The 26,108-nt window shown below is 40.6% G+C and overlaps 2 protein-coding genes across 2 annotated transcripts; both read right to left on the reverse strand.

Annotated features, from left to right (window-relative positions):
• Window positions 1–2,565: 2,565 nt before the first annotated feature.
• LOC308129375 (large ribosomal subunit protein eL29-like) lies at window positions 2,566–4,598 on the reverse strand. Its single transcript, XM_080495315.1, has 3 exons — window positions 4,540–4,598; window positions 3,996–4,060; window positions 2,566–2,748 (listed from the first exon to the last, which is right to left on the reverse strand). The coding sequence occupies exons 1-3, from the start codon at window positions 4,574–4,576 to the stop codon at window positions 2,653–2,655; spliced, it is 198 nt and encodes a 65-aa protein (XP_080351441.1). The 5' UTR covers window positions 4,577–4,598; the 3' UTR covers window positions 2,566–2,652.
• Window positions 4,599–18,078: 13,480 nt separating this feature from the next.
• On the reverse strand, window positions 18,079–20,568 carry LOC308128959 (large ribosomal subunit protein eL29-like). The gene is made up of 4 exons (XM_080494684.1): window positions 20,535–20,568; window positions 20,061–20,113; window positions 19,512–19,576; window positions 18,079–18,261 (listed from the first exon to the last, which is right to left on the reverse strand). The coding sequence occupies exons 2-4, from the start codon at window positions 20,095–20,097 to the stop codon at window positions 18,166–18,168; spliced, it is 198 nt and encodes a 65-aa protein (XP_080350810.1). The 5' UTR covers window positions 20,098–20,113; window positions 20,535–20,568; the 3' UTR covers window positions 18,079–18,165.
• Between the last annotated feature and the right edge of the window lie 5,540 nt (window positions 20,569–26,108).

Here is a 26,108-nt window from a genome sequence, read left to right on the forward strand (position 1 = left end):
GTCTAGTTCTTGTGCTTCCTCTTTGATCTGCAGAGGTTGTGGTTCTTCTGGTTCCTCTTTGGTCTGTGGAGGTTCTAGTTCTTGTGCTTCCTCTTTGATCTGCAGAGGTTGTGGTTCTTCTGGTTCCTCCTTGATCTGTGGAGGTTCTAGTTCTTGTGGTTCCTCTTTGATCTGTGGAGGTTGTGGTTCTTCTGGTTCCTCCTTGGTCTGTGGAGGCTCTAGTTCTTGTGCTTCCTCTTTGATCTGCAGAGGTTGTGGTTCTTCTGGTTCTTCCTTGGTCTGTGGAGGTTCTACTTCTTGTGCTTCCTCTTTGATCTGCAGAGGTTGTGGTACTTCTGGTTCTTCCTTGGTCTGTGGAGGTTGTGGTTCTTCTGGTTCCTCCATGGTCTGTGGAGGTTCTAGTTCTTGCGGTTCCTCTTTGATCTGTGGAGGTTGTGGTTCTTCTGGTGCCTCCTTGGTCTGTGGAGGTTCTAGTTCTTGTGGTTCCTCGTTGATCTGTGGAGGTTGTGGTTCTTCTGGTTCCTCCTTGGTCTGTGGAGGTTCTAGTTCTTGTGGTTCCTCCATGGTCTGTGGAGGTTCTAGTTCTTGTGGTTCCTCGTTGATCTGCGGAGGTTCTAGTTCTTGTGGTTCCTCCATGGTCTGTGGAGGTTCTAGTTCTTGTGGTTCCTCCATGGTCTGTGGAGGTTCTAGTTCTTGTGGTTCCTCCATGGTCTGTGGAGGTTCTAGTTCTTGTGGTTCCTCGTTGATCTGTGGAGGTTCTAGTTCTTGTGGTTCCTCGTTGATCTGTGGAGGTTGTGGTTCTTCTGGTTCCTCTTTGATCTGTGGAGGTTGTGGTTCTTCCTGCTCTCCACAGTCATTCGTTTCCTGTTTCAAGAGCTGCTCCAACCTGCAGCCACGGAGCCGTGGAAGCTCTGGAGAGACATACAAGGTTAGTTAGATCACTTCTACAGTTCTATTCACATTTTTAAAATGGCGTTACGTTATTTTGCTTCAAATTGTATGTCCATATTAAGCTTTACAGTCACAAACATGTCCTTCCAGAATATTTGAGCTTAACAAACGGGTGATTGATTCTTCAGCATTATGACAGACCGAGCAGTTCCTTATAAACCAATGGAATCAGGCACAGAAACAGTGAAGTACTAAATGAAGCCTCGGAAGTCACTGATCACGTGACTCTGGCTCAACCAATCAAGCCTGGACACAGTACTTCTAATGCAGTTTTTTTTTTTACACATGCTGCAGCTTTCAACCGTCACTTTTTGCCACGACACTGGCTGCTGCCAACCCCGGGGTTCACCCAAATCGTGCTTCTGTCTGTGGTGGATGAATCAAACACACAGGGATTGAAATGTGTTCAGAGTTTCTCCATACCAATTCTGTGTAACTTGACGTGAGGGTTCAAGGCGATGTCCAGTAACTGGCGCTGGCGGTCAATCTCCTCCTCGTACTGGACGATCGTCTGTTCAAACACAGTGAATATTTCACTGGCAGCAGCAGTGAGTCGCTCGATGATCAACCCTCTCAAAGCCTGAATTGAAATCATCGTTGCAACAGGAGATTAAATGTTTTATCTGAGAGACTCGACAACACTAGCTCGAAAGTGCCGCTATAATAGCCGTTGTAACCGCTTCTTCTTCTCTTGCCTTCAAAGGATCACGAGCATCATCTTCGCCATCTACTGGACAAACGGGGGAACTGCAGGCTTTAAGTTGCACATGAAATACTGTAAGCGCTTTTTTAATGGTCTTGTTTATTTGACAACAATCAATATCAACTACATGTTCGTCTCACACATTATGATCACAATATGTGAGACAAACATGTTTTCAAATATTTTGAATGTGAGACCATTAAAGTAAACAGACGCCAGGATTATAGCCAGCCAATCACTGTAAAAGTTAGTTATATCTAATGTAAATCTCATCGACAAACTCAATCATTAATGATTTAGAAAAAAATGTGTCATTAAAAGCAGTTTTCCTGTTTACAGCATTTATCCCAAAGTACTGTATATTATATAGTTTAAAGGAAACGTGATTGTTCAGGCATGCTACTCAGATGACATATGCATGTAGATCAAGTATGTGGGCCTAATTCAACAGATTAAATTATTTGTAAAACTACATTTTCATCATTCATTTACTGATATCAAATGTATATATATATGGGTAAATTGCATCATTACACAAAATGTTTGAATGTCACAATCCTGAGATGAAATGGGGGGGGAAACAAGACATCTATTTAAAATACAATTGAGTAGCTCAGGCTGCAGAATGGATCAGTGAAGTTAAGCAATAGAAACTAAGCCATCCTGGGAAAATGATCCAGCAGGAATCAAGTTAAACTAGTTTAAATGTAGTTTGGCATTATTTCTTCATTTCCTCCGACTTATGACAATGTTGGCTGCACATGTAATCAAGTCGTTGCATTTGAGATTTTTTTTCATTAGATAATCAGAAAAATACAGCCGAGCTGAATTTTCAATTTCATTCACTTTCCATGTCAGTGTAACAAACAATGTTGATATATGACATGACGTCAGACAGAGACACAAGGATGTTGATTTGTTAACAAAGCATTGCTTTATTGTGATGACGGTGACACAGTCGGGAACGCTGACATAAACAAAGGTGACTGGAGAGTAGCCTATTTCTCCTTGGGTGCCGCCTTCAGCGCTGCCTTCATGCCCTTCTTATTGTGCTTCTTGGCGAAGCGCATATTCCTCAGGAACTTGGGGTCGACCTGCAAAGAGCAGAGGAACAAAGTGAGTGAGAAGGTGGGCAAAGCACGGACTGTCTGAAGGAGAAACATGCTGAACTAACCAGATTTCAATTCACGTGACACAACTAAGCCCTATAAGTGCCTGATCTGATAAAGAGTACATTACCAACGATAAAACCTTTGATATCAGTACCAGGATATCGGTATATTTAGGGAACACAACAAACTAATTCACCTCAAACTCAGTCTCAACCTCTCACATGTTGACCAGAAAACAGGCATGTGATATACCTCACATAAAGGTTCATTTTAAAACTGTTTATACTGAGGTCAACTTTATTGCACTAACGTCTAAAACTGTTAAGCACGTGCACCCAATTCAACAAAAGTTTATATTTACAAGGCCTGTACACCAAGTAAGTTTTCCCGTCAGAGCAACATGCAGGACGAAGCACAACAATAAGATCAGGTGGATCCAAACACATCGTGAAGCTCCAATAAATTAACATTAAAATGCTGTGGAGTTACTCGGCTGGTGCTGTGGGAGACTGTTTTCTCCCCAGATGGCTCTGCAGTATTTGACACTTCCCAATAATACATAGTATAATATGCATACATTCAATGATCTACGTCTTCTGTTTGGATCTCCTTAGGCTGTTTACATTCCACTTTGTGTCCCGCCACTGTCCTCCACTGAATTGCTGCGCGGATTTTAATTCACTTGAGCCATTGTTTTCCACACTTCTGCTTAAAAATCAACCTGGATTCGAGATCGCTTGTTTGAAGACGACGTGGCCTAAAAGGAAGAATAGTTCACGTTGCTCTACAGGTGAAGTGTGAAATTCAAGAAGGTTGATTCAAATCAAATATAATTCAAGAAATCTTTCCAGACTGCAGGAACTATTTTACAGCTAATTTTCCAGAACATGCAGAGAAAATTCCTCCAGAAAAGTAGTAATTTCAGAGGGAAACTGGACAAACCAGGTTCAGATTCAACCTGAATGATTCAACTCATCCCGATGCATGTGAACACAGCTGCAAGCACAGTTTCCCTCCGTCTCAAAGCTGCGCCTTATCCATCTTATCTTAACACGAATACTGAATAACTACATCTCAACAATGAACTACAAATCCCAGATCAGTCCAAACACCAGCCAGACTTTACTATCAAAGGCATTTCAACTCAAGAACTGATCCTGAATAAGACAAATACAGTAGGATTGCATTTTGATTAAAAAACGCATGACAAAGACTGTATCCATACTCACCCCTTTCAATGACTCATAGCGAAAAGTTCTGGGCTTTTTGATGCCGTTCCTGTGGGCTTTGCGAGCTGTTGAAAGAAGAGACAACCATTAAAGCAATGCAGATAATGTTTTAAGTTAAATATGGAACACAATACTATTCACAGGCGATATGAAATCCTATTGACACAGGAAGGATGTCCTGTATATGTACACCCCAATTACGTTATTTTCGATAAGCTTCTATAAACGAGAAATTGGGCGAATGGATTAAGGCTGGTGATTTCAGGTCCATTGACAGTAAAGTTTAAGTTGCTCAATGATTTAAGTTAGAATTACACACACAGCTATGCATGACAGACCAAGAACTTGAGTATATAGTTTCATTGAATATTCTTTCTTCAGATGGCAAGATCAAAACAGTCAAATCAAATCTGGTAAAGCTTAAACATTCTGAGAAGAATTCCGTAACATGTTCCCATATGTCAGAGAATTTACTGTTTTAAACACCCCCCCTCTCATCCTTCACATTGTGCACATTCCTTGGGAAATCGGGACTTTTACTTACACTGGTTGTGAGTCGTGTGATTCTTTGACTTTGCCATTTCTAGCCGCTGAAAGCTTCAGTTGGTTCACTCAGTCACACTCACTTCAGTCCGTTCAGAGGTTCAGACGTTCACACACTAACCGCTGCGTAGAAAAACGTGACAGTATTCAATTGTTTTGTTTTGTGGAGTAAAAAAAAACAACCCAAAAACCCAGAGTTTGAGTGCAGATACTCACATGGCTGTCTGCACCCGGCGGCACGGAGGAATGACGCAAGCGCGTGTCACAGCAAGAGCGGACGTGACGTCATGACGCACAGCTCGGCTGGAGCGTCACAATAAAGGACGTCCAAGTCGGTTTTTTCTATGCATAGACATAATAAAGAGTAAACGCCGCAAAACACATCTAACCTTTCAAATGACGCTGACAAAGCTTTTTAAGTTTCGAAGATATTTCTGATATATGAAAATAAACGTTCTTATTTTGCATTAAGTTTCAATTAAGATTGAATTAAGCAATCAAGATGACAATTTTAGCTGTTTTGGCAGTGATTTGAGGTGTTTCATATTGTTTTTCAGCATTTCTTATTTTATTTACATTTTTTTTTTACATTTTAGCTAATTTAACCTTTCTGTGTTTTTTCCACATTTTTACTATTTTTATGGTGAGAGCACTGAAAGTGCTGGAGGATCCTGTTGAATTTCCTCAGATTCTTCGCCAAGATAAATCACGTTCTTTTGAGGGACTTAACATCCATAACTTTTTGTGAAACTTTGTACACTCCTTAAGTCCGGTGAACCATTGGAGTTCAAAATTGGCATGAGGTAGCCCCTGAATCACGAGTTATTAAAATTGTCATACATGTATGACAGGCAAAGATGAACAAAAACAATTCTCTTCTGGTAATACCAAAAACTCAACATGAAGTCGGATATTTGAAAAAAAATGGCGGATTTTCATACATTTTTGCTCAAATTTACACATTTTCCGGCACGAAATTGTCCCAGGGGAAAAAAGGTTATTGAAATCTCTCCGTGACCATGCCACAAAGTTTGATGTTTTGCCATGAAACAGGAAGCGCAGTGTAAATCAACCAAACGCTTTTGCTTATTCTATTTATTTTAAAGTCGACATTCCTCAGTATTTTGCCGCAGCATGGAGGTTTAAAATGATATCTGCAAGTATTATCTCAATGTTCATGTCCAGAGGGTTTGGTGGCTCCCAGAGTTTCTCTTCAGTGGAAAACGGGTCCAAATGGCTCTTAGTGTTTCAGGTGGCCGACCCCTGGGCAAGTGAAAATGGGACATTAGTTTCTAGGAAATATAGTTTTCATTGTTTTTGCTGAGGTGAATAGAAACAAAGTGTTGAATCTTGACATTATCAGTTTCCTACCTCATTAAGTCCTTGTGAGAAATCCTGAATGTGATCAGTGTCTTCACAGAGATGAGGATCGATAATAAAAATGTATAGCTAAAGGCAAACTGAGCACATTTGTTGTTCATACAATATTTGTAATATTTACAAAACACTCATAAAACCAGTCGAGTTTGAAATAAAAATCAAATACATTTCTCTAAAATGTATTCAGCAACAACATTTATTAAAGTCTTGAATCAACTGATTGAAACAACAAGAAACAAACATTTGATGGAACCAGCTGAACAGTGTAAACAACAACAAGAACAAACAAGAACATTTCTTTTAAACTAAAGGCCAACTTATAATTTTGGTGTCAAGCTTGGCTTCTTGAATGAGATCTCTCGTTGTGAGGTTTCACGTGGTGCAACAAGTTGGTCTGTGCATAGAAAGCTCTACCACCTTTTACAATACTACGGCTTCTCACATTTGTGAGTTCTCATGTGGACCAACAAATATCTCTGACAACTAAAACCTTTCCCACATGTTTCACAAGAATACGGTTTCTCACCTGTGTGAGTTCTCATGTGGACCAACAAATTACTCTTTCCACTGAAACCTTTCCCACATGTTTCACAAGAATACGGTTTCTCAGCTGAGTGAACCGTCATGTGGACCAGCAAATGATCCTGTCGACTGAAACCTTTCCCACATGTTTCACAAGAATATGGTTTCTCACCTGTGTGAGTTCTCATGTGGACCAACACATAATTCTGAGAACTAAAACCTTTCCCACATGTTCCACAAGAATACGGTTTCTCACCTGTGTGAGTTCTCATGTGGGCCAACAAATTACGCTTTCTAATGTAACCTTTCCCACATGTTTCACAAGAATACGGTTTCTCACCTGTGTGAGTTCTCATGTGGACCAACAAATAACTCTGAGAACTAAAACCTTTCCCACATGTTCCACAAGAATACGGTTTCTCACCTGTGTGAGTTCTCATGTGGACCAACAAATAACTCTGAGAACTAAAACCTTTCCCACATGTTCCACAAGAATACGGTTTCTCACCTGTGTGAGTTCTCATGTGGGCCAACAAATTACGCTTTCTAATGTAACCTTTCCCACATGTTTCACAAGAATACGGTCTCTCACCTGTGTGAGTTCTCATGTGGACCAGCAAATGATCCTGTCGCCTGAAACATTTCCCACATGTTTCACAAGAATACGGTTTCTCACCTGAGTGAACCGTCATGTGGACCAGCAAATGATCCTGTCGACTGAAACATTTCCCACATGTTCCACAAGAATACGGTTTCTCACCTGTGTGAGTTCTCATATGAATGATCAAATGCCACGGAGAGCTGAAACTCTTCCCACATGTTTCACAAATTCTTTTCTTGTCATCATTGACAGTTCCAAAGTTTTGATCTAATTTCCGTTTTTTACGGACATGTTTCCCACATGTGTCCTCACAAGGATGCTTCTCACCTTCAGCCTGGTTCTCCGACACAAGAACATCGTCCACACGGTCACCAAGAACTATGCTGAATTTCTTCAGCTCTACATTTCGATTTGGTTCTGAGTCAACATGTTTGGTCACATTGTGGACTTCAGAGTCATGAGAGAGGAGCTGATCAGTGTCCGGTTCTTCTTTTGGTTCACTCAGGTAACGTTGCTCCTCAATAGGAGGAACCCTAAAGGAACCACTTTCAACCTTTAGTACAGGCTGCTCTCCCTCCTGGCTGGCACCAAGTTCCTCTTTGATCTGTGGAGGTTGTGGTTCTTCTGGTTCCTCTTTGACCTGTGGAGGTTCTAGTTCTTGTGGTTCCTCCTTGATCTGTGGAGGTTCTAGTTCTTGTGGTTCCTCGTTGATCTGTGGAGGTTGTGGTTCTTCTGGTTCCTCCTTGGTCTGTGGAGGGTCTAGTTCTTGTGCTTCCTCTTTGATCTGCAGAGGTTGTGGTTCTTCTGGTTCCTCTTTGGTCTGTGGAGGTTCTAGTTCTTGTGCTTCCTCTTTGATCTGCAGAGGTTGTGGTTCTTCTGGTTCCTCCTTGATCTGTGGAGGTTCTAGTTCTTGTGGTTCCTCTTTGATCTGTGGAGGTTGTGGTTCTTCTGGTTCCTCCTTGGTCTGTGGAGGCTCTAGTTCTTGTGCTTCCTCTTTGATCTGCAGAGGTTGTGGTTCTTCTGGTTCTTCCTTGGTCTGTGGAGGTTCTACTTCTTGTGCTTCCTCTTTGATCTGCAGAGGTTGTGGTACTTCTGGTTCTTCCTTGGTCTGTGGAGGTTGTGGTTCTTCTGGTTCCTCCATGGTCTGTGGAGGTTCTAGTTCTTGCGGTTCCTCTTTGATCTGTGGAGGTTGTGGTTCTTCTGGTGCCTCCTTGGTCTGTGGAGGTTCTAGTTCTTGTGGTTCCTCGTTGATCTGTGGAGGTTGTGGTTCTTCTGGTTCCTCCTTGGTCTGTGGAGGTTCTAGTTCTTGTGGTTCCTCCATGGTCTGTGGAGGTTCTAGTTCTTGTGGTTCCTCGTTGATCTGCGGAGGTTCTAGTTCTTGTGGTTCCTCCATGGTCTGTGGAGGTTCTAGTTCTTGTGGTTCCTCCATGGTCTGTGGAGGTTCTAGTTCTTGTGGTTCCTCGTTGATCTGCGGAGGTTGTGGTTCTTCTGGTTCCTCGTTGATCTGTGGAGGTTGTGGTTCTTCCTGCTCTCCAGAGTCATTCGTTTCCTGTTTCAAGAGCTGCTCCAACCTGCAGCCACGGAGCCGTGGAAGCTCTGGAGAGACATACAAGGTTAGTTAGATCACTTCTACAGTTCTATTCACATTTTTAAAATGACGTTACGTTATTTTGCTTCAAATTGTATGTCCATATTAAGCTTTACAGTCACAAACATGTCCTTCCAGAATATTTGAGCATAACAAACGGGTGATTGATTCTTCAGCGTTATGACAGACCGAGCAGTTCCTTATAAACCAATGGAATCAGGCACAGAAACAGTGAAGTACCAAATGAAGCCTCGGAAGTCACTGATCACGTGACTCTGGCTCAACCAATCAAGCCTGGACACAGTACTTCTAATGCAGTTTTTTTTTTTACACATGCTGCAGCTTTCAACCGTCACTTTTTGCCACGACACTGGCTGCTGCCAACCCCGGGGTTCACCCAAATCGTGCTTCTGTCTGTGGTGGATGAATCAAACACACAGGGATTGAAATGTGTTCAGAGTTTCTCCATACCAATTCTGTGTAACTTGACGTGAGGGTTCAAGGCGATGTCCAGTAACTGGCGCTGGCGGTCAATCTCCTCCTCGTACTGGACGATCGTCTGTTCAAACACAGTGAATATTTCACTGGCAGCAGCAGTGAGTCGCTCGATGATCAACCCTCTCAAAGCCTGAATTGAAATCATCGTTGCTACAGGAGATTTAATTTTTTTATCTGAGAGACTCGACAACACTAGCTCGAAAGTGCCGCTATAATAGCCGTTGCAACCGCTTCTTCTTCTCTTGCCTTCAAAGGATCACGAGCATCATCTTCGCCATCTACTGGACAAACGGGGGAACTGCAGGCTTTAAGTTGCACATGAAATACTGTAAGCGCTTTTTTAATGGTCTTGTTTATTTGACAACAATCAATATCAATTACATGTTCGTCTCACACATTATGATCACAATATGTGAGACAAACATGTTTTCAAATATTTTGAATATGAGTCCATTAAAGTAAACAGACGCCAGGATTATAGCCAGCCAATCACTGTAAAAGTTATAGTTATATCTAATGTAAATCTCATCTACAAACTCAATCATTAATGATTTAGAAAAAACGTGTCATTAAAAGCAGTTTACCTGTTTACAGCATTCATCCCAAAGTACTGTATATTATACAGTTTAAAGGAAACGTGATTGTTCAGGCATGCTACTCAGATGACATATGCATGTAGATCAAGTATGTGGGCCTAATTCAACAGATTAAATTATTTGTAAAACTACATTTTCATCATTCATTTACTGATATCAAATGTATATATATATGGGTAAATTGCATCATTACACAAAATGTTTGAATGTCACATGCCTGAGATGAAATGGGGGGGAAACAAGACATCTATTTAAAATACAATTGAGTAGTTCAGGCTGCAGAATGGATCAGTGAAGTTAAGCAATAGAAACTAAGCCATCCTGGGAAAATGATCCAGCAGGAATCAAGTTAAACTAGTTTAAATGTAGTTTGGCATTATTTCTTCATTTCCTCCGACTTATGACAATGTTGGCTGCACATGTAATCAAGTCGTTGCATTTGAGATTTTTTTTCATTAGATAATCAGAAAAATACAGCCGAGCTGAATTTTCAATTTCATTCACTTTCCATGTCAGTGTAACAAACAATGTTGATATATGACATGACATCAGACAGAGACACAAGGATGTTGATTTGTTAACAAAGCATTGCTTTATTGTGATGACGGTGACACAGTCGGGAACGCTGACATAAACAAAGGTGACTGGAGAGTAGCCTATTTCTCCTTGGGTGCCGCCTTCAGCGCTGCCTTCATGCCCTTCTTATTGTGCTTCTTGGCGAAGCGCATATTCCTCAGGAACTTGGGGTCGACCTGCAAAGAGCAGAGGAACAAAGTGAGTGAGAAGGTGGGCAAAGCACGGACTGTCTGAAGGAGAAACATGCTGAAGTAACCAGATTTCAATTCACGTGACACAACTAAGTCCTATAAGTGCCTGATCTGATAAAGAGTACATTACCAACGAGAAAACCTTTGATATCAGTACCAGGATATCGGTATATTTAGGGAACACAACAAACTAATTCACCTCAAACTCAGTCTCAACCTCTCACATGTTGACCAGAAAACAGGCATGTGATATACCTCACATAAAGGTTCATTTTAAAACTGTTTATACTGAGGTCAACTTTATTGCACTAACGTCTAAAACTGTTAAGCACGTGCACCCAATTCATCAAAAGTTTATATTTACAAGGCCTGTACACCAAGTAAGTTTTCCCGTCAGAGCAACATGCAGGACGAAGCACAACAATAAGATCAGGTGGATCCAAACACATCGTGAAGCTCCAATAAATAAACATTAAAATGCTGTGGAGTTACTCGGCTGGTGCTGTGGGAGACTGTTTTCTCCATGATGGCTCTGCAGTATTTGACACTTCCCAATAACACATAGTATAATATGTATACATTCAATGATCTATGTCTTCTGTTTGGATCTCCTTAGGCTGTTTACATTCCACTTTGTGTCCCGCCACTGTCCTCCACTGAATTGCTGCGCGGATTTTAATTCACTTGAGCCATTGTTTTCCACACTTCTGCTTAAAAATCAACCTGGATTCGAGATCGCTTGTTTGAAGACGACGTGGCCTAAAAGGAAGAATAGTTCACGTTGCTCTACAGGTGAAGTGTGAAATTCAAGAAGGTTGATTCAAATCAAATATAATTCAAGAAATCTTTCCAGACTGCAGGAACTATTTTACAGCTAATTTTCCAGAACATGCAGAGAAAATTCCTCCAGAAAAGTAGTAATTTCAGAGGGAAATTGGACAAACCAGGTTCAGATTCAATTCATCCCGATGCATGTGAACACAGCTGCAAGCACAGTTTCCCTCCGTCTCAAAGCTGCGCCTTATCCATCTTATCTTAACACGAATACTGAATAACTACATCTCAACAATGAACTACAAATCCCAGATCAGTCCAAACACCAGCCAGACTTTACTATCAAAGGCATTTCAACTCAAGAACTGATCCTGAATAAGACAAATACAGTAGGATTGCATTTTGATTAAAAAACCCATGACAAAGACTGTATCCATACTCACCCCTTTCAATGACTCATAGCGAAAAGTCCTGGGCTTTTTGATGCCGTTCCTGTGGGCTTTGCGAGCTGTTGAAAGAAGAGACAACCATTAAAGCAATGCAGATAATGTTTTAAGTTAAATATGGAACACAATACTATTCACAGGCGATATGAAATCCTATTGACACAGGAAGGATGTCCTGTATATGTACACCCCAATTACGTTATTTTCGATAAGCTTCTATAAACGAGAAATTGGGCGAATGGATTAAGGCTGGTGATTTCAGGTCCATTGACAGTAAAGTTTAAGTTGCTCAATGATTTAAGTTAGAATTACACACACAGCTATGCATCACTGACCAAGAACTTGAGTATATAGTTTCATTGAATATTCTTTCTTCAGATGGCAAGATCAAAACAGTCAAATCAAATCTGGTAAAGCTTAAACATTCTGAGAAGAATTCCGTAACATGTTCCCATATGTCAGTGAATTTACTGTTTTAAACACCTCCCCTCTCATCCTTCACATTGTGCACATTCCTTGGGAAATCGGGACTTTTACTTACACTGGTTGTGAGTCGTGTGATTCTTTGACTTTGCTATTTCTAGCCGCTGAAAGCTTCAGTTGGTTCACTCAGTCACACTAACTTCAGTCCGTTCAGAGGTTCAGACGTTCACACACTAACCGCTGCGTAGAAAAACGTGACAGTATTCAATTGTTTTGTGGAGTAAAAAAAAACAACCCAAAAACCCAGAGTTTGAGTGCAGATACTCACATGGCTGTCTGCACCCGGTGGCACGGAGGAATGACGCAAGCGCGTGTCACAGCAAGAGCGGACGTGACGTCATGACGCACAGCTCGGCTGGAGCGTCACAATAAAGGACGTCCAAGTCGGTTTTTTCTATGCATAGACATAATAAAGAGTAAACGCCGCAAAACACATCTAACCTTTCAAATGACGCTGACAAAGCTTTTTAAGTTTCGAAGATATTTCTGATATATGAAAATAAACTTTCTTATTTTGCATTAAGTTTCAATTAAGATTGAATTAAGCAATCAAGATGACAATTTTAGCTGTTTTGGCAGTGATTTGAGGTGTTTCATATTGTTTTTCAGCATTTCTTATTTTATTTACATTTTTTTTTTTACATTTTAGCTAATTTAACCTTTCTGTGTTTTTTCCACATTTTTACTATTTTTATGGTGAGAGCACTGAAAGTGCTGGAGGATCCCGTTGAATTTCCTCAGATTCTCCGCCAAGATAAATCACGTTCTTTTGAGGGACTTAACATCCATAACTTTTTGTGAAACTTTGTACACTCCTTAAGTCCGGTGAACCATTGGAGTTCAAAATTGGCATGAGGTAGCCCCTGAATCACGAGTTATTAAAATTGTCATACATGTATGACAGGCAAAGATGAACAAAAACAATTCTCTTCTGGTAATACCAAAAACTCAACATGAAGTCGGATATTTGAAAAAAAATGGCGGATTTTCATACATTTTTGCTCAAATTTACACATTTTCCGGCACGAAATTGTCCCAGGGGAAAAAAGGTTATTGAAATCTCTCCATGACCATGCCACAAAGTTTGATGTTTTGCCATGAAACAGGAAGCGCAGTGTAAATCAACCAAACGCTTTTGCTTATTCTATTTATTTTAAAGTCGACATTCCTCAGTATTTTGCCGCAGCATGGAGGTTTAAAATGATATCTGCAAGTATTATCTCAATGTTCATGTCCAGAGGGTTTGGTGGCTCCCAGAGTTTCTCTTCAGTGGAAAATGGGTCCAAATGGCTCTTAGTGTTTCAGGTGGCCGACCCCTGGGCAAGTGAAAATGGGACATTAGTTTCTAGGAAATATAGTTTTCATTGTTTTTGCTGAGGTGAATAGAAATAAAGTGTTGAATCTTGACATTTTCTGTGTCCTACCTCATTAAGTCCTTGTGAGAAATCCTGAATGTGATCAGTGTCTTCACAGAGATGAGGATCGATAATAAAAATGTATAGCTAAAGGCAAACTGAGCACATTTGTTGTTCATACAATATTTGTAATATTTACAAAACACTCATAAAACCAGTCGAGTTTGAAATAAAAATCAAATACATTTCTCTAAAATGTATTCAGCAACAACCTTTATTAAAGTCTTGAATCAACTGATTGAAACAACAAGAAACAAACATTTGATGGAACCAGCTGAACAGTGTAAACAACAACAAGAACAAACAAGAACATTTCTTTTAAACTAAAGGCCAACTTATAATTTTGGTGTCAAGCTTGGCTTCTTGAATGAGATCTCTCGTTGTGAGGTTTCACGTGGTGCAACAAGTTGGTCTGTGCATAGAAAGCTCTACCACCTTTTACAATACTACGGCTTCTCACATTTGTGAGTTCTCATGTGGACCAACAAATATCTCTGACAACTAAAACCTTTCCCACATGTTTCACAAGAATACGGTTTCTCACCTGTGTGAGTTCTCATGTGGACCAACAAATTACTCTTTCCACTGAAACCTTTCCCACATGTTTCACAAGAATACGGTTTCTCAGCTGAGTGAACCGTCATGTGGACCAGCAAATGATCCTGTCGACTGAAACCTTTCCCACATGTTTCACAAGAATACGGTTTCTCACCTGTGTGAGTTATCATGTGGACCAACAAATCACGCTTTCCACTGAAACCTTTCCCACATGTTTCACAAGAATATGGTTTCTCACCTGTGTGAGTTCTCATGTGGACCAACACATAATTCTGAGAACTAAAACCTTTCCCACATGTTCCACAAGAATACGGTTTCTCACCTGTGTGAGTTCTCATGTGGGCCAACAAATTACGCTTTCTAATGTAACCTTTCCCACATGTTTCACAAGAATACGGTTTCTCACCTGTGTGAGTTCTCATGTGGACCAACAAATAACTCTGAGAACTAAAACCTTTCCCACATGTTCCACAAGAATACGGTTTCTCACCTGTGTGAGTTCTCATGTGGACCAACAAATAACTCTGAGAACTAAAACCTTTCCCACATGTTCCACAAGAATACGGTTTCTCACCTGTGTGAGTTCTCATGTGGGCCAACAAATTACGCTTTCTAATGTAACCTTTCCCACATGTTTCACAAGAATACGGTCTCTCACCTGTGTGAGTTCTCATGTGGACCAGCAAATGATCCTGTCGCCTGAAACATTTCCCACATGTTTCACAAGAATACGGTTTCTCACCTGAGTGAACCGTCATGTGGACCAGCAAATGATCCTGTCGACTGAAACATTTCCCACATGTTCCACAAGAATACGGTTTCTCACCTGTGTGAGTTCTCATATGAATGATCAAATGCCACGGAGAGCTGAAACTCTTCCCACATGTTTCACAAATTCTTTTCTTGTCATCATTGACAGTTCCAAAGTTTTGATCTAATTTCCGTTTTTTACGGACATGTTTCCCACATGTGTCCTCACAAGGATATTTCTCACCTTCAGCCTGGTTCTCCGACACAGGAACATCGTCCACACGGTCACCAAGAACTATGCTGAATTTCTTCAGCTCTACATTTCGATTTGGTTCTGAGTCAACATGTTTGGTCACATTGTGGACTTCAGAGTCATGAGAGAGGAGCTGATCAGTGTCCGGTTCTTCTTTTGGTTCACTCAGGTAACGTTGCTCCTCAATAGGAGGAACCCAAAAGGAACCACTTTCAACCTTTAGTACAGGCTGCTCTCCCTCCTGGCTGGCACCAAGTTCCTCTTTGATCTGTGGAGGTTGTGGTTCTTCTGGTTCCTCTTTGACCTGTGGAGGTTCTAGTTCTTGTGGTTCCTCCTTGATCTGTGGAGGTTCTAGTTCTTGTGGTTCCTCGTTGATCTGTGGAGGTTGTGGTTCTTCTGGTTCCTCCTTGGTCTGTGGAGGGTCTAGTTCTTGTGCTTCCTCTTTGATCTGCAGAGGTTGTGGTTCTTCTGGTTCCTCTTTGGTCTGTGGAGGTTCTAGTTCTTGTGCTTCCTCTTTGATCTGCAGAGGTTGTGGTTCTTCTGGTTCCTCCTTGATCTGTGGAGGTTCTAGTTCTTGTGGTTCCTCTTTGATCTGTGGAGGTTGTGGTTCTTCTGGTTCCTCCTTGGTCTGTGGAGGCTCTAGTTCTTGTGCTTCCTCTTTGATCTGCAGAGGTTGTGGTTCTTCTGGTTCTTCCTTGGTCTGTGGAGGTTCTACTTCTTGTGCTTCGTCTTTGATCTGCAGAGGTTGTGGTACTTCTGGTTCTTCCTTGGTCTGTGGAGGTTGTGGTTCTTCTGGTTCCTCCATGGTCTGTGGAGGTTCTAGTTCTTGCGGTTCCTCTTTGATCTGTGGAGGTTGTGGTTCTTCTGGTGCCTCCTTGGTCTGTGGAGGTTCTAGTTCTTGTGGTTCCTCATTGATCTGTGGAGGTTGTGGTTCTTCTGGTTCCTCCTTGGTCTGTGGAGGTTCTAGTTCTTGTGGTTCCTCCATGGTCTGTGGAGGTTCTAGTTCTTGTGGTTCCTCGTTGATCTGCGGAGGTTCTAGTTCTTGTGGTTCCTTCATGGTCTGTGGAGGTTCTAGTTCTTGTGGTTCCTCCATGGTCTGTGGAGGTTCTAGTTCTTGTGGTTCCTCATTGATCTGTGGAGGTTGTGGTTCTTCTGGTTCCTCTTTGATCTGTGGAGGTTGTGGTTCTTCCTGCTCTCCAGAGTCATTCGTTTCCTGTTTCAAGAGCTGCTCCAACCTACAGCCACGGAGCCGTGGAAGCTCTGGAGAGACATACAAGGTTAGTTAGATCACTTCTACAGTTCTATTCACATTTTTAAAATGGCGTTACGTTATTTTGCTTCAAATTGTATGTCCATATTAAGCTTTACAGTCACAAACATGTCCTTCCAGAATATTTGAGCATAACAAACGGGTGATTGATTCTTCAGCATTATGACAGACCGAGCAGTTCCTTGTAAACCAATGGAATCAGGCACAGAAACAGTGAAGTACTAAATGAAGCCTCGGAAGTCACTGATCACGTGACTCTGGCTCAACCAATCAAGCCTGGACACAGTACTTCTAATGCAGTTTTTTTTTTACACGTGCTGCAGCTTTCAACCGTCACTTTTTGCCACGACACTGGCTGCTGCCAACCCCGGGGTTCACCCAAATCGTGCTTCTGTCTGTGGTGGATGAATCAAACACACAGGGATTGAAATGTGTTCAGAGTTTCTCCATACCAATTCTGTGTAACTTGACGTGAGGGTTCAAGGCGATGTCCAGTAACTGGCGCTGGCGGTCAATCTCCTCCTCGTACTGGACGATCGTCTGTTCAAACACAGTGAATATTTCACTGGCAGCAGCAGTGAGTCGCTCGATGATCAACCCTCTCAAAGCCTGAATTGAAATCATCGTTGCAACAGGAGATTAAATGTTTTATCTGAGAGACTCGACAACACTAGCTCGAAAGTGCCGCTATAATAGCCGTTGCAACCGCTTCTTCTTCTCTTGCCTTCAAAGGATCACGAGCATCATCTTCGCCATCTACTGGACAAACGGGGGAACTGCAGGCTTTAATTTGCACATGAAATACTGTAAGCGCTTTTTTAATGGTCTTGTTTATTTGACAACAATCAATATCAACTACATGTTCGTCTCACACATTATGATCACAATATGTGAGACAAACATGTTTTCAAATATTTTGAATGTGAGACCATTAAAGTAAACAGACGCCAGGATTATAGCCAACCAATCACTGTAAAAGTTATAGTTATATCTAATGTAAATCTCATCTACAAACTCAATCAATGATTTAGATAAAATGTGTCATTAAAAGCAGTTTCCCTGTTTACAGCATTTATCCCAAAGTACTGTATATTATACAGTTTAAAGGAAACGTGATTTTTCAGGCATGCTACTCAGATGACATATGCATGTAGATCCAAGTATGTGGGCCTAATTAAACATTTAATTATTTGTAAAACTACATTTTCATCATTCATTTACTGATATCAAATGTATATATATATGGGTAAATTGCATCATTACACAAAATGTTTGAATGTCACATGCCTGAGATGAAATGGGGGGGAAACAAGACATCTATTTAAAATACAATTGAGTAGTTCAGGCTGCAGAATGGATCAGTGAAGTTAAGCAATAGAAACTAAGCCATCCTGGGAAAATGATCCAGCAGGAATCAAGTTAAACTAGTTTAAATGTAGTTTGGCATTATTTCTTCATTTCCTCCGACTTATGACAATGTTGGCTGCACATGTAATCAAGTTGTTGCATTTGAGATTTTTTTTCATTAGATAATCAGAAAAATACAGCCGAGCTGAATTTTCAATTTCATTCACTTTCCATGTCAGTGTAACAAACAATGTTGATATATGACATGACATCAGGCAGAGACACAAGGATGTTGATTTGTTAACAAAGCATTGCTTTATTGTGATGACGGTGACACAGTCGGGAACGCTGACATAAACAAAGGTGACTGGAGAGTAGCCTATTTCTCCTTGGGTGCCGCCTTCAGCGCTGCCTTCATGCCCTTCTTATTGTGCTTCTTGGCGAAGCGCATATTCCTCAGGAACTTGGGGTCGACCTGCAAAGAGCAGAGGAACAAAGTGAGTGAGAAGGTGGGCAAAGCACGGACTGTCTGAAGGAGAAACATGATGAAGTAACCAGATTTCAATTCACGTGACACAACTAAGTCCTATAAGTGCCTGATCTGATAAAGAGTACATTACCAACGAGAAAACCTTTGATATCAGTACCAGGATATCGGTATATTTAGGGAACACAACAAACTAATTCACCTCAAACTCAGTCTCAACCTCTCACATGTTGACCAGAAAACAGGCATGTGATATACCTCACATAAAGGTTCATTTTAAAACTGTTTATACTGAAGTCAACTTTATTGCACAAACGTCTAAAACTGTTAAGCACGTGCACCCAATTCAACAAAAGTTTATATTTACAAGGCCTGTACACCAAGTAAGTTTTCCCATCAGAGCAACATGCAGGACGAAGCACAACAATAAGATCAGGTGGATCCAAACACATCGTGAAGCTCCAATAAATTAACATTAAAATGCTGTGGAGTTACTCGGCTGGTGCTGTGGGAGACTGTTTTCTCCCCAGATGGCTCTGCAGTATTTGACACTTCCCAATAATACATAGTATAATATGTATACATTCAATGATCTACGTCTTCTGTTTGGATCTCCTTAGGCTGTTTACATTCCACTTTGTGTCCCGCCACTGTCCTACACTGAATTGCTGCGTGGATTTTAATTCACTTGAGCCATTGTTTTCCACACTTCTGCTTAAAAATCAACCTGGAATAGAGATCGCTTGTTTGAAGACGACGTGGCCTAAAAGGAAGAATAGTTCACGTTGCTCTACAGGTGAAGTGTGAAATTCAATAAGGTTGCTTCAAATCAAATATAATTCAAGAAATCTTTCCAGACTGCAGGAACTATTTTACAGCTAATTTTCCAGAACATGCAGAGAAAATTCCTCCAGAAAAGTAGTAATTTCAGAGGGAAACTGGACAAACCAGGTTCAGATTCAATTCATCCAGATGCATGTGAACACAGCTGCAAGCACAGTTTCCCTCCGTCTCAAAGCTGCACCTTATCCATCTTATCTTAACACGAATACTGAATAACTACACCTCAACAATGAACTACAAATCCCAGATCAGTCCAAACACCAGCCAGACTTTACTATCAAAGGCATTTCAATGACTCAAGAACTGATCCTGAATAAAACAAATACATGTCCTCTCCTACAGTAGGATTGCATTTTGATTAAAAAACCCATGACAAAGACTGTATCCATACTCACCCCTTTCAATGACTCATAGCGAAAAGTCCTGGGCTTTTTGATGCCGTTCCTGTGGGCTTTGCGAGCTGTTGAAAGAAGAGACAACCATTAAAGCAATGCAGATAATGTTTTAAATTAAATGTGGAACACAATACTATTCACAGGCGATATGAAATCTTATTGACACAGGAAGGATGTCCTGTATATGTACACCCCAAATATGTTATTTTCGATAAGCTTCTATAAACGAGAAACAGGGCGAATGGATTAAGGCTGGTGATTTCAGGTCCATTGACAGTAAAGTTCAAGTTGCTCAATGATTTAAGTTAGAATTACACATACAGCTATGCATCACTGACCAAGAACTTGAGTATATAGTTTCATTGAATATTCTTTGTTTAGATGGCAAGATCAAAACAGTCAAATCAAATCTGGTAAAGCTTAAACATTCTGAGAAGAATTCCGTAACATGTTCCCATATGTCAGTGAATTTACTGTTTTAACCCCCCCCCCCCCCCCCCCCCCCTTCATATTGTGCACATTCCTTGGGAAATCGGGACTTTTACTTACACTGGTTGTGAGTCGTGTGATTCTTTGACTTTGCCATTTCGAAGGAGGTTAATCTGAAAAAAATGACAAAATGAAGAACGTGTGAGAGAAGCTAGCTGAGATGCTAACCGACTGGAATACGTAAACAAGTGCATTTCATAAAAACACTAACACGTTAAGAGCCTGATCATTGACACGATAATCGAGACTATCCCACAACAAGACGATTATAATGATAATTAAGTGGAAATGCGGGGAAAAGTAGGATACTCCGCCTGGTGTGTAGCGAACTCTCAACGCGGCTGCATTAGCACAAGCGCTGCTAAAATGTTTAACATCTTATTCATTTAGAGCCTCATCGAAACCATAATGGTATGAGTATTAAGTTAATTAACCTCGTTGTCAAACCCCGCGTCTGTTTCTGTGACTACACGTGAAATACAAGCAGATTGATGAAGATTAACGGAGGTAAGAGACATGGGGAAAAACAGATACCTGCCACACGAACAGACGACAACCGGAAGAGAAGGAGGAGATTTGAAGCGTAGAAGAAGAACTGGTTTGTTCACCGACACTGCTGACCTGCTGGTGGAGTGTGGTATCACCACAAAACCAGGCCACATGGTGTCACTGTCGACCACAAGAAATAAATCAGATTTTTTTCAGCCTTCAATAACCACGAGTTTCTTTTCTCTGGGGATACGCTTTTTGGAGTTACTCTCCATCTCTGGTCCCGCTTCAGCTTACAGTTTCAAACTGTTTTTGAAACTGTTCATTTGCCAGTTTTCTACTGCAAACAATGCATTCAGCTCTAGTTGTGCCCATTGTTTCAACAAAGCAATATTCTATGTGACTCTCTTGGTACAGTCGTTTCGACTTTTGAGTGATTCATCTCTCGAGCCTGACACACTGTCATATTTTCTCTCCTCACTTGTGCAAGCTTTGTTTTGCACAACTTTTAAATTGAAAAAAAAAAACCAAAACTTTTCTTTATGGTTTCCTTTATTCTGAATGATCCACTTTCAATGTTAACACTGGTTAGGAATCAATGCTCCACATATTCAGTGTGAGCATAAATAACAAGTTTTGAATACCAAGCATGTGCCTCAAACACATTTTGTGAATACATATATGCAAAATGTGTACTTTTAAAGAAAGTCCCCCTTCCCCACAACTGTGTATTGGTGATAAGTGTGATGAATCGTATCTCTGATCAGACAGTCAAACTGGTATATCGACACAAATATTTATTTCTCTGATTTATGCCAATTTTTCAGTTGTCTTGTGTCTCAAAATGATCTCGAATTTATAGTAATGACAGCTGGGCTTCGCAAATCCTGTCAATGGTGACAAGGATTTAAGGATTTAAAAGGGTTTCAATTTAAATGTTGAACATGGAACGTAAACCACCATCAATCTTCAATTTGGTTATATTTGGGCTTTATCATCAGCAGTGCCTCTGATGATCATTATTTGCATGAAATAGTGAAGAAGTTAATTTAAAAACTCTTCGTCAAAGGTGCTTCACACTTTATCGTTACTATGAATCATGCTACACTTCTTACATAACGATGGAGTCGTGTTTCTTCACGCTGTCGATAAACATGAAAGACAAATGACAGTCTGTGTCGAGGCGCTGCATATTGACTGGGAAAAGGCTGGGAATCACTGAAAGTCTGCAAACTACCGTCGCTCCTCATTTCAGCTGCACAATGAGGCTTTGTGAATACAAGCAATTATTTTTTTGTTTTTCGAGTACCCTTTACCTCTCGCTTGTTGTGCCTCTCTGTTCTCCCCACGCACAAAAGACCAAACACAACCACAATCCATTTAATCAGCTTATTACCAGCAACCTCTTCTAATTATTGAACGAGGTTTGTGGATTTACAGAAGCACGAAAAGGGGTTCTTATGTTGTTTTATTACATATTTTGTCCTCGTAATACCCCTGCAGGTTGGTGGTGTTAGCCTGTTAACTTCAATTGTTTGGACAGAAATTGAAAAGAAATAAAAATCTTTGAGAAAAAAAGATGTTCATTGACCGTTTCAGAGCTCTAGTTTTCTCTGAATTCATTCAGGAAAACAAAGATGAGTTTACATGTTTGATGCAGTTTTTATGGAGCCACTCTGGCTAAAAAAAAGTGATGAAGGGACAATAAATAATTTTTAAGAAAAAAAAAGGTTTACATTATTAAAATATCCCATTCAATTTTTGAAGTGAGAACAAATCCTCAGCAAGTGCCAGGATGGCTTGGCCTTTTATTATCTTTATGTCATAACTATGAAATATATTTGAAATTGTTAGATAATAAATGGATTACAAAGCAAAATCTTTAGCAATAAGTTGACAAACTGAAAGAAAATCTAACTAATTAAATAAAACTATCAATTGTCCTTATATCTGGCATCAAAAATAGAGTATGCAAATTTAAAAAATGTGAAATAACGTTACTAAAAAATCCCAAATATTTGATGGAATGAGAGAAAACAGCAATCAACTGTATTTATTTTCCAGCGTTAGCGAGCAAACCGAGCCCTGGCTTGTAATACCGCTTTCTACCACTAGAGCTGCTGAGTAACAGGGAGCAGAAGAATGAATGATTGAACGATCAATACGAAATAAAGGTGGTTTCTTACTAAATGTCTTCCCAGGCAAAAGACTAACATCCACTATGAAGGAAACCTCTTGTCGTGGCTTAAAATCTCAAAGTGAATGCTGCTACAATACGACAGAAATGAATGCAATGAATTAAGTGACATCAGGAATAATTAATTCACATTCAACATGAGCACATAAATACTGCTGGAGCAACCAGCTCTATTTTTGGGGGTTTTCTTTGTATATTATCTGAAGTCAACAGTGGTTGTACATACAACTTTTTGGAGAGAAAAAAATGGCTCCACAGGTGGAACTTTTCGAAAAGTCTCAGACTCCGTCTCTGTGCAAACCTTATAACAAGGTTTGTTTTCAACGGAGAGTCAGGAATCTCTTTTTGGAGTAAAATGATTTCAGAGTGAATAATACTAATCATAAAAAAAAAAAAATGTTCTAAAAGAGAATGGCTTTGTTCATAAGACACCAGAGTGCTATTTACATGCTAAAGAGCCTTTGCTGAAATAATACGAACTCCTTTTAGAGCATCATTACAGTGCTTGTGAATTTTCAGCCAAGAGATTTGTTTCAATCATGTTTTAAGACTTTCTTTTCCTATTTCAGACTTCAGTGAACATCTTCATATGCTTTTTATATAAACAAACATCAATTGGAAAGTATGCAATTAATAGTTGTGGGAGAAAAATAATCCATGTACGTCTGCTTCGGTATAATGCACTCTGTGCAATAAAGGTGCCTAATTGTAAGTTATTAGGGGCATTGGACATATTGAAACCCGACATCGAACAGGAAATGTGGATTTTTTCCCCCAAATATATGATCAGTTGCCTCATAAAAGGTTAAAGCTCCAAAGGGTCATTTAATGCTAATGTTTCAGGGCTCATGTGAGGCCAGTGACTGATAATGCTCCAGTGGAAGGAAACAACAGAAACTGATTTGAAAATCCACATGAAGAGTCTGGCTGTGAATGAAGTTGGAGCTGCAGGGCTGTGTGAGATGTCAGTCTGCCAGACCTGCAGCACAAACTGATTAGTCCAATCCACAGTGGGCTCAGATGACGGACAGATTGCGAAGCACGGAGTGTGTTTTATAGACAGATCCACAGAGATTATGGAGCTTGCAGGCCCTCCCCGGTGCTCTGACGATGGAGACTGAGCTCACATCTCCCTCCCAGATACACACAGTCACACACAATTAACCACACAATCGAAGGTTGTTGGTTTTGTTTTTTTTTTGTTGTTTTTGTTTTCAGAGAGGGTGGTAACTTCTTCCCCTCGTCTTCACCGCTCCTCTCCTCCACTCCTCTCGCTGTCTCAGCCGAGGTTGGGTGAATCCCTGCTCAGGCAGAAGAAATCATGCAGCAGCGTCCTATATTTAGACCCCCGTTTGATCATACGAGTCTCTGCGCTCCACTCTGCAGCACTCAGCTCGGCTCAGTCGACGGCGGCTCCGGGTACATGTGTTATTTTAATATTTTCCCCTTGATCAGTTGGTGGTCACGCGTGTACTGGGCTCCATTTCTTCTCATGTCTTTCACGCGTGGTAAATTTCAGTGCCGTGTGCACGATTTCTTGCTTTTCCCGTTTTGTTGTCGCCTTTTTGAAATCAAGGTGAGATACTTCCACGTGCCTCACCGAGAATCTACGTAAATTCCTCTTCCTCTTCACAAATGGATAAATGTAATCTCTTTTTTTTTTTTTTTTTTACATCGTCCTTGTGTATAATTCTTACAATATGGTGATAGACTGAGGACATAACCAGGATGTCGCCTGCACCTATAGTCAGCTGGAAATAGAACTCTGAGGCCCAGTTTACACAATGTTTTCCAGTAAAAATGCTTAACTTTAATTGCATTTTTGCGTATCCATTTATACGACAACTGTGCTCGGAGGTACAGAAAACTGAAAAAATTCAAAAATCCTTCTCAGTGTTTCCATATGAACGGACATTGTCTTCAAAATATTGCAATAAATTACGCGTTTTCACCTCAATGTTGTCGCATCAATGGGGAGTTATAATGTGATACAGTGTGAGCTTTAGAGATATTTTAAACAGTTTTCTGTTATCTTTCGATGTGACGGGCATTCATTTTTTCTGATTTTTATAGTAAAAGCGGGATATCCCCGTAAGTGGTTTCAATAACCAGTGGCTGCATTGATAATAATAACAAACGAAGAAGGAGTTTGAATGGAGTTATATTCAGGGTGCATTACTAATACATATAGCTGTGTACTTCCCCGCCTTGCACACAAACTGCATGCACATTATTTCAATACACCCACCACTAATGTGGTTACAGAAGAAGGCCTTCCTGCCACGCGAGCATATACGAGATATTAAAACCAGTTGACAAAAACACATTTGCATCTATGATTGTTTATTAAACGCTGTGCCTCCACAGTGTTTCCCGGATTCGTTTCGTGGATTAAATGTAAAATGCGATCCATTCAAAGGAGCTTGGAGAGACATTGTATAGCATTCTCATTCTCATTTCCAGACCTTTCTCTGTGGAGTTTGCATGTTTTTTTTTTTGTTGTTTTTTTTATGTGGATGGATGTGTTTTAGATGCCGGCTGTCCACAATGTAATCTTTCCAGCTTGATGGACGGATGGAGAGTAGAGGAGAAGGACCATTTAGCACAGCTTTACGACACTGTATGCAGTCCAATTACAGTTTTGCAGACAGATAACATCTTCAGAGGTCCCGTACAATAAATCCCTCCTAAAGTGATCCTGCAGGGCCACCAGGTCGGCAGTTACTTAATCGTTTCCAGCCGGAGAGGAGCAGCCAGTACATTCTGCTGCTCAGCTTTCTCTTTGTACCTGTCAGCCTCACCGTGGCTCTCAGTGTGTTAATGGTGTGGCAGCACTAATTACTTGTCTCAAACTGTACGATCTTATGCAATGTGAAGCATGTTTTTATGTAACATGCACGTAGGTCGTGGTTTTAAAGCAGTGGAGACAAGTTAAAGTAGTTCGCAACCACCTCAGTTTAATAATATATCGCAAAATGGCACCGCTCCCTCGTTCCTTTGCTTGTGGGGAGCCCAATCATGTGGATTTGGATGTGTTGGTGAAAGAAGGTTATGAAATATATTTGAGCATTACAGCAAATAAATCGAAATTTGGCAAAAGAAGAGAGAGCAAGAGAGAAAAAAAGCCTTCTGCTGAAGGAAGGCTGGGTCAATTTGTACCACCGTTTCATTCACAATAAAAACAGAGAGAACAACAAATAACTTTTTTTTTTTCCCCCAGATGTATTAACTTTACCACCCGTATAGTACATTAATCTATTCGCTCACAACGTCTTTGAAAGATTGCATGGTAAAGAAACAACAAGGGGAGTTTGTAAACCAGACTTCCTAGCGAGTGACTGTGAATTTGTAGAGACGTTTCACGACAAGTTCACCTTCAGGCTACCCTCGATACCTCGATACTGAGAAGTACATGTCTGGAT

The sequence above is a fragment of the Blennius ocellaris genome (genome assembly GCF_963422515.1).
Source record: "Blennius ocellaris genome assembly, chromosome: 4".
In the NCBI taxonomy this organism is placed as follows: domain Eukaryota; kingdom Metazoa; phylum Chordata; class Actinopteri; order Blenniiformes; family Blenniidae; genus Blennius; species Blennius ocellaris.

Excerpts from the sequence above, each read along its gene's own strand:
- LOC308129375 (XM_080495315.1), bottom strand. The coding sequence starts at position 4,576 with ATGGCAAAGTCAAAGAATCACACGACTCACAACCAGT. Across the intron at positions 4,061-4,539 it reads TCACACGACTCACAACCAGT|CTCGCAAAGCCCACAGGAAC; the intron begins GTAAGTAAAAGT and ends TTCTTTCAACAG. Across the intron at positions 2,749-3,995 it reads GCTATGAGTCATTGAAAGGG|GTCGACCCCAAGTTCCTGAG; the intron begins GTGAGTATGGAT and ends TGCTCTTTGCAG.
- LOC308128959 (XM_080494684.1), bottom strand. The coding sequence starts at position 20,097 with ATGGCAAAGTCAAAGAATCACACGACTCACAACCAGT. Across the intron at positions 19,577-20,060 it reads TCACACGACTCACAACCAGT|CTCGCAAAGCCCACAGGAAC; the intron begins GTAAGTAAAAGT and ends TTCTTTCAACAG. Across the intron at positions 18,262-19,511 it reads GCTATGAGTCATTGAAAGGG|GTCGACCCCAAGTTCCTGAG; the intron begins GTGAGTATGGAT and ends TGCTCTTTGCAG.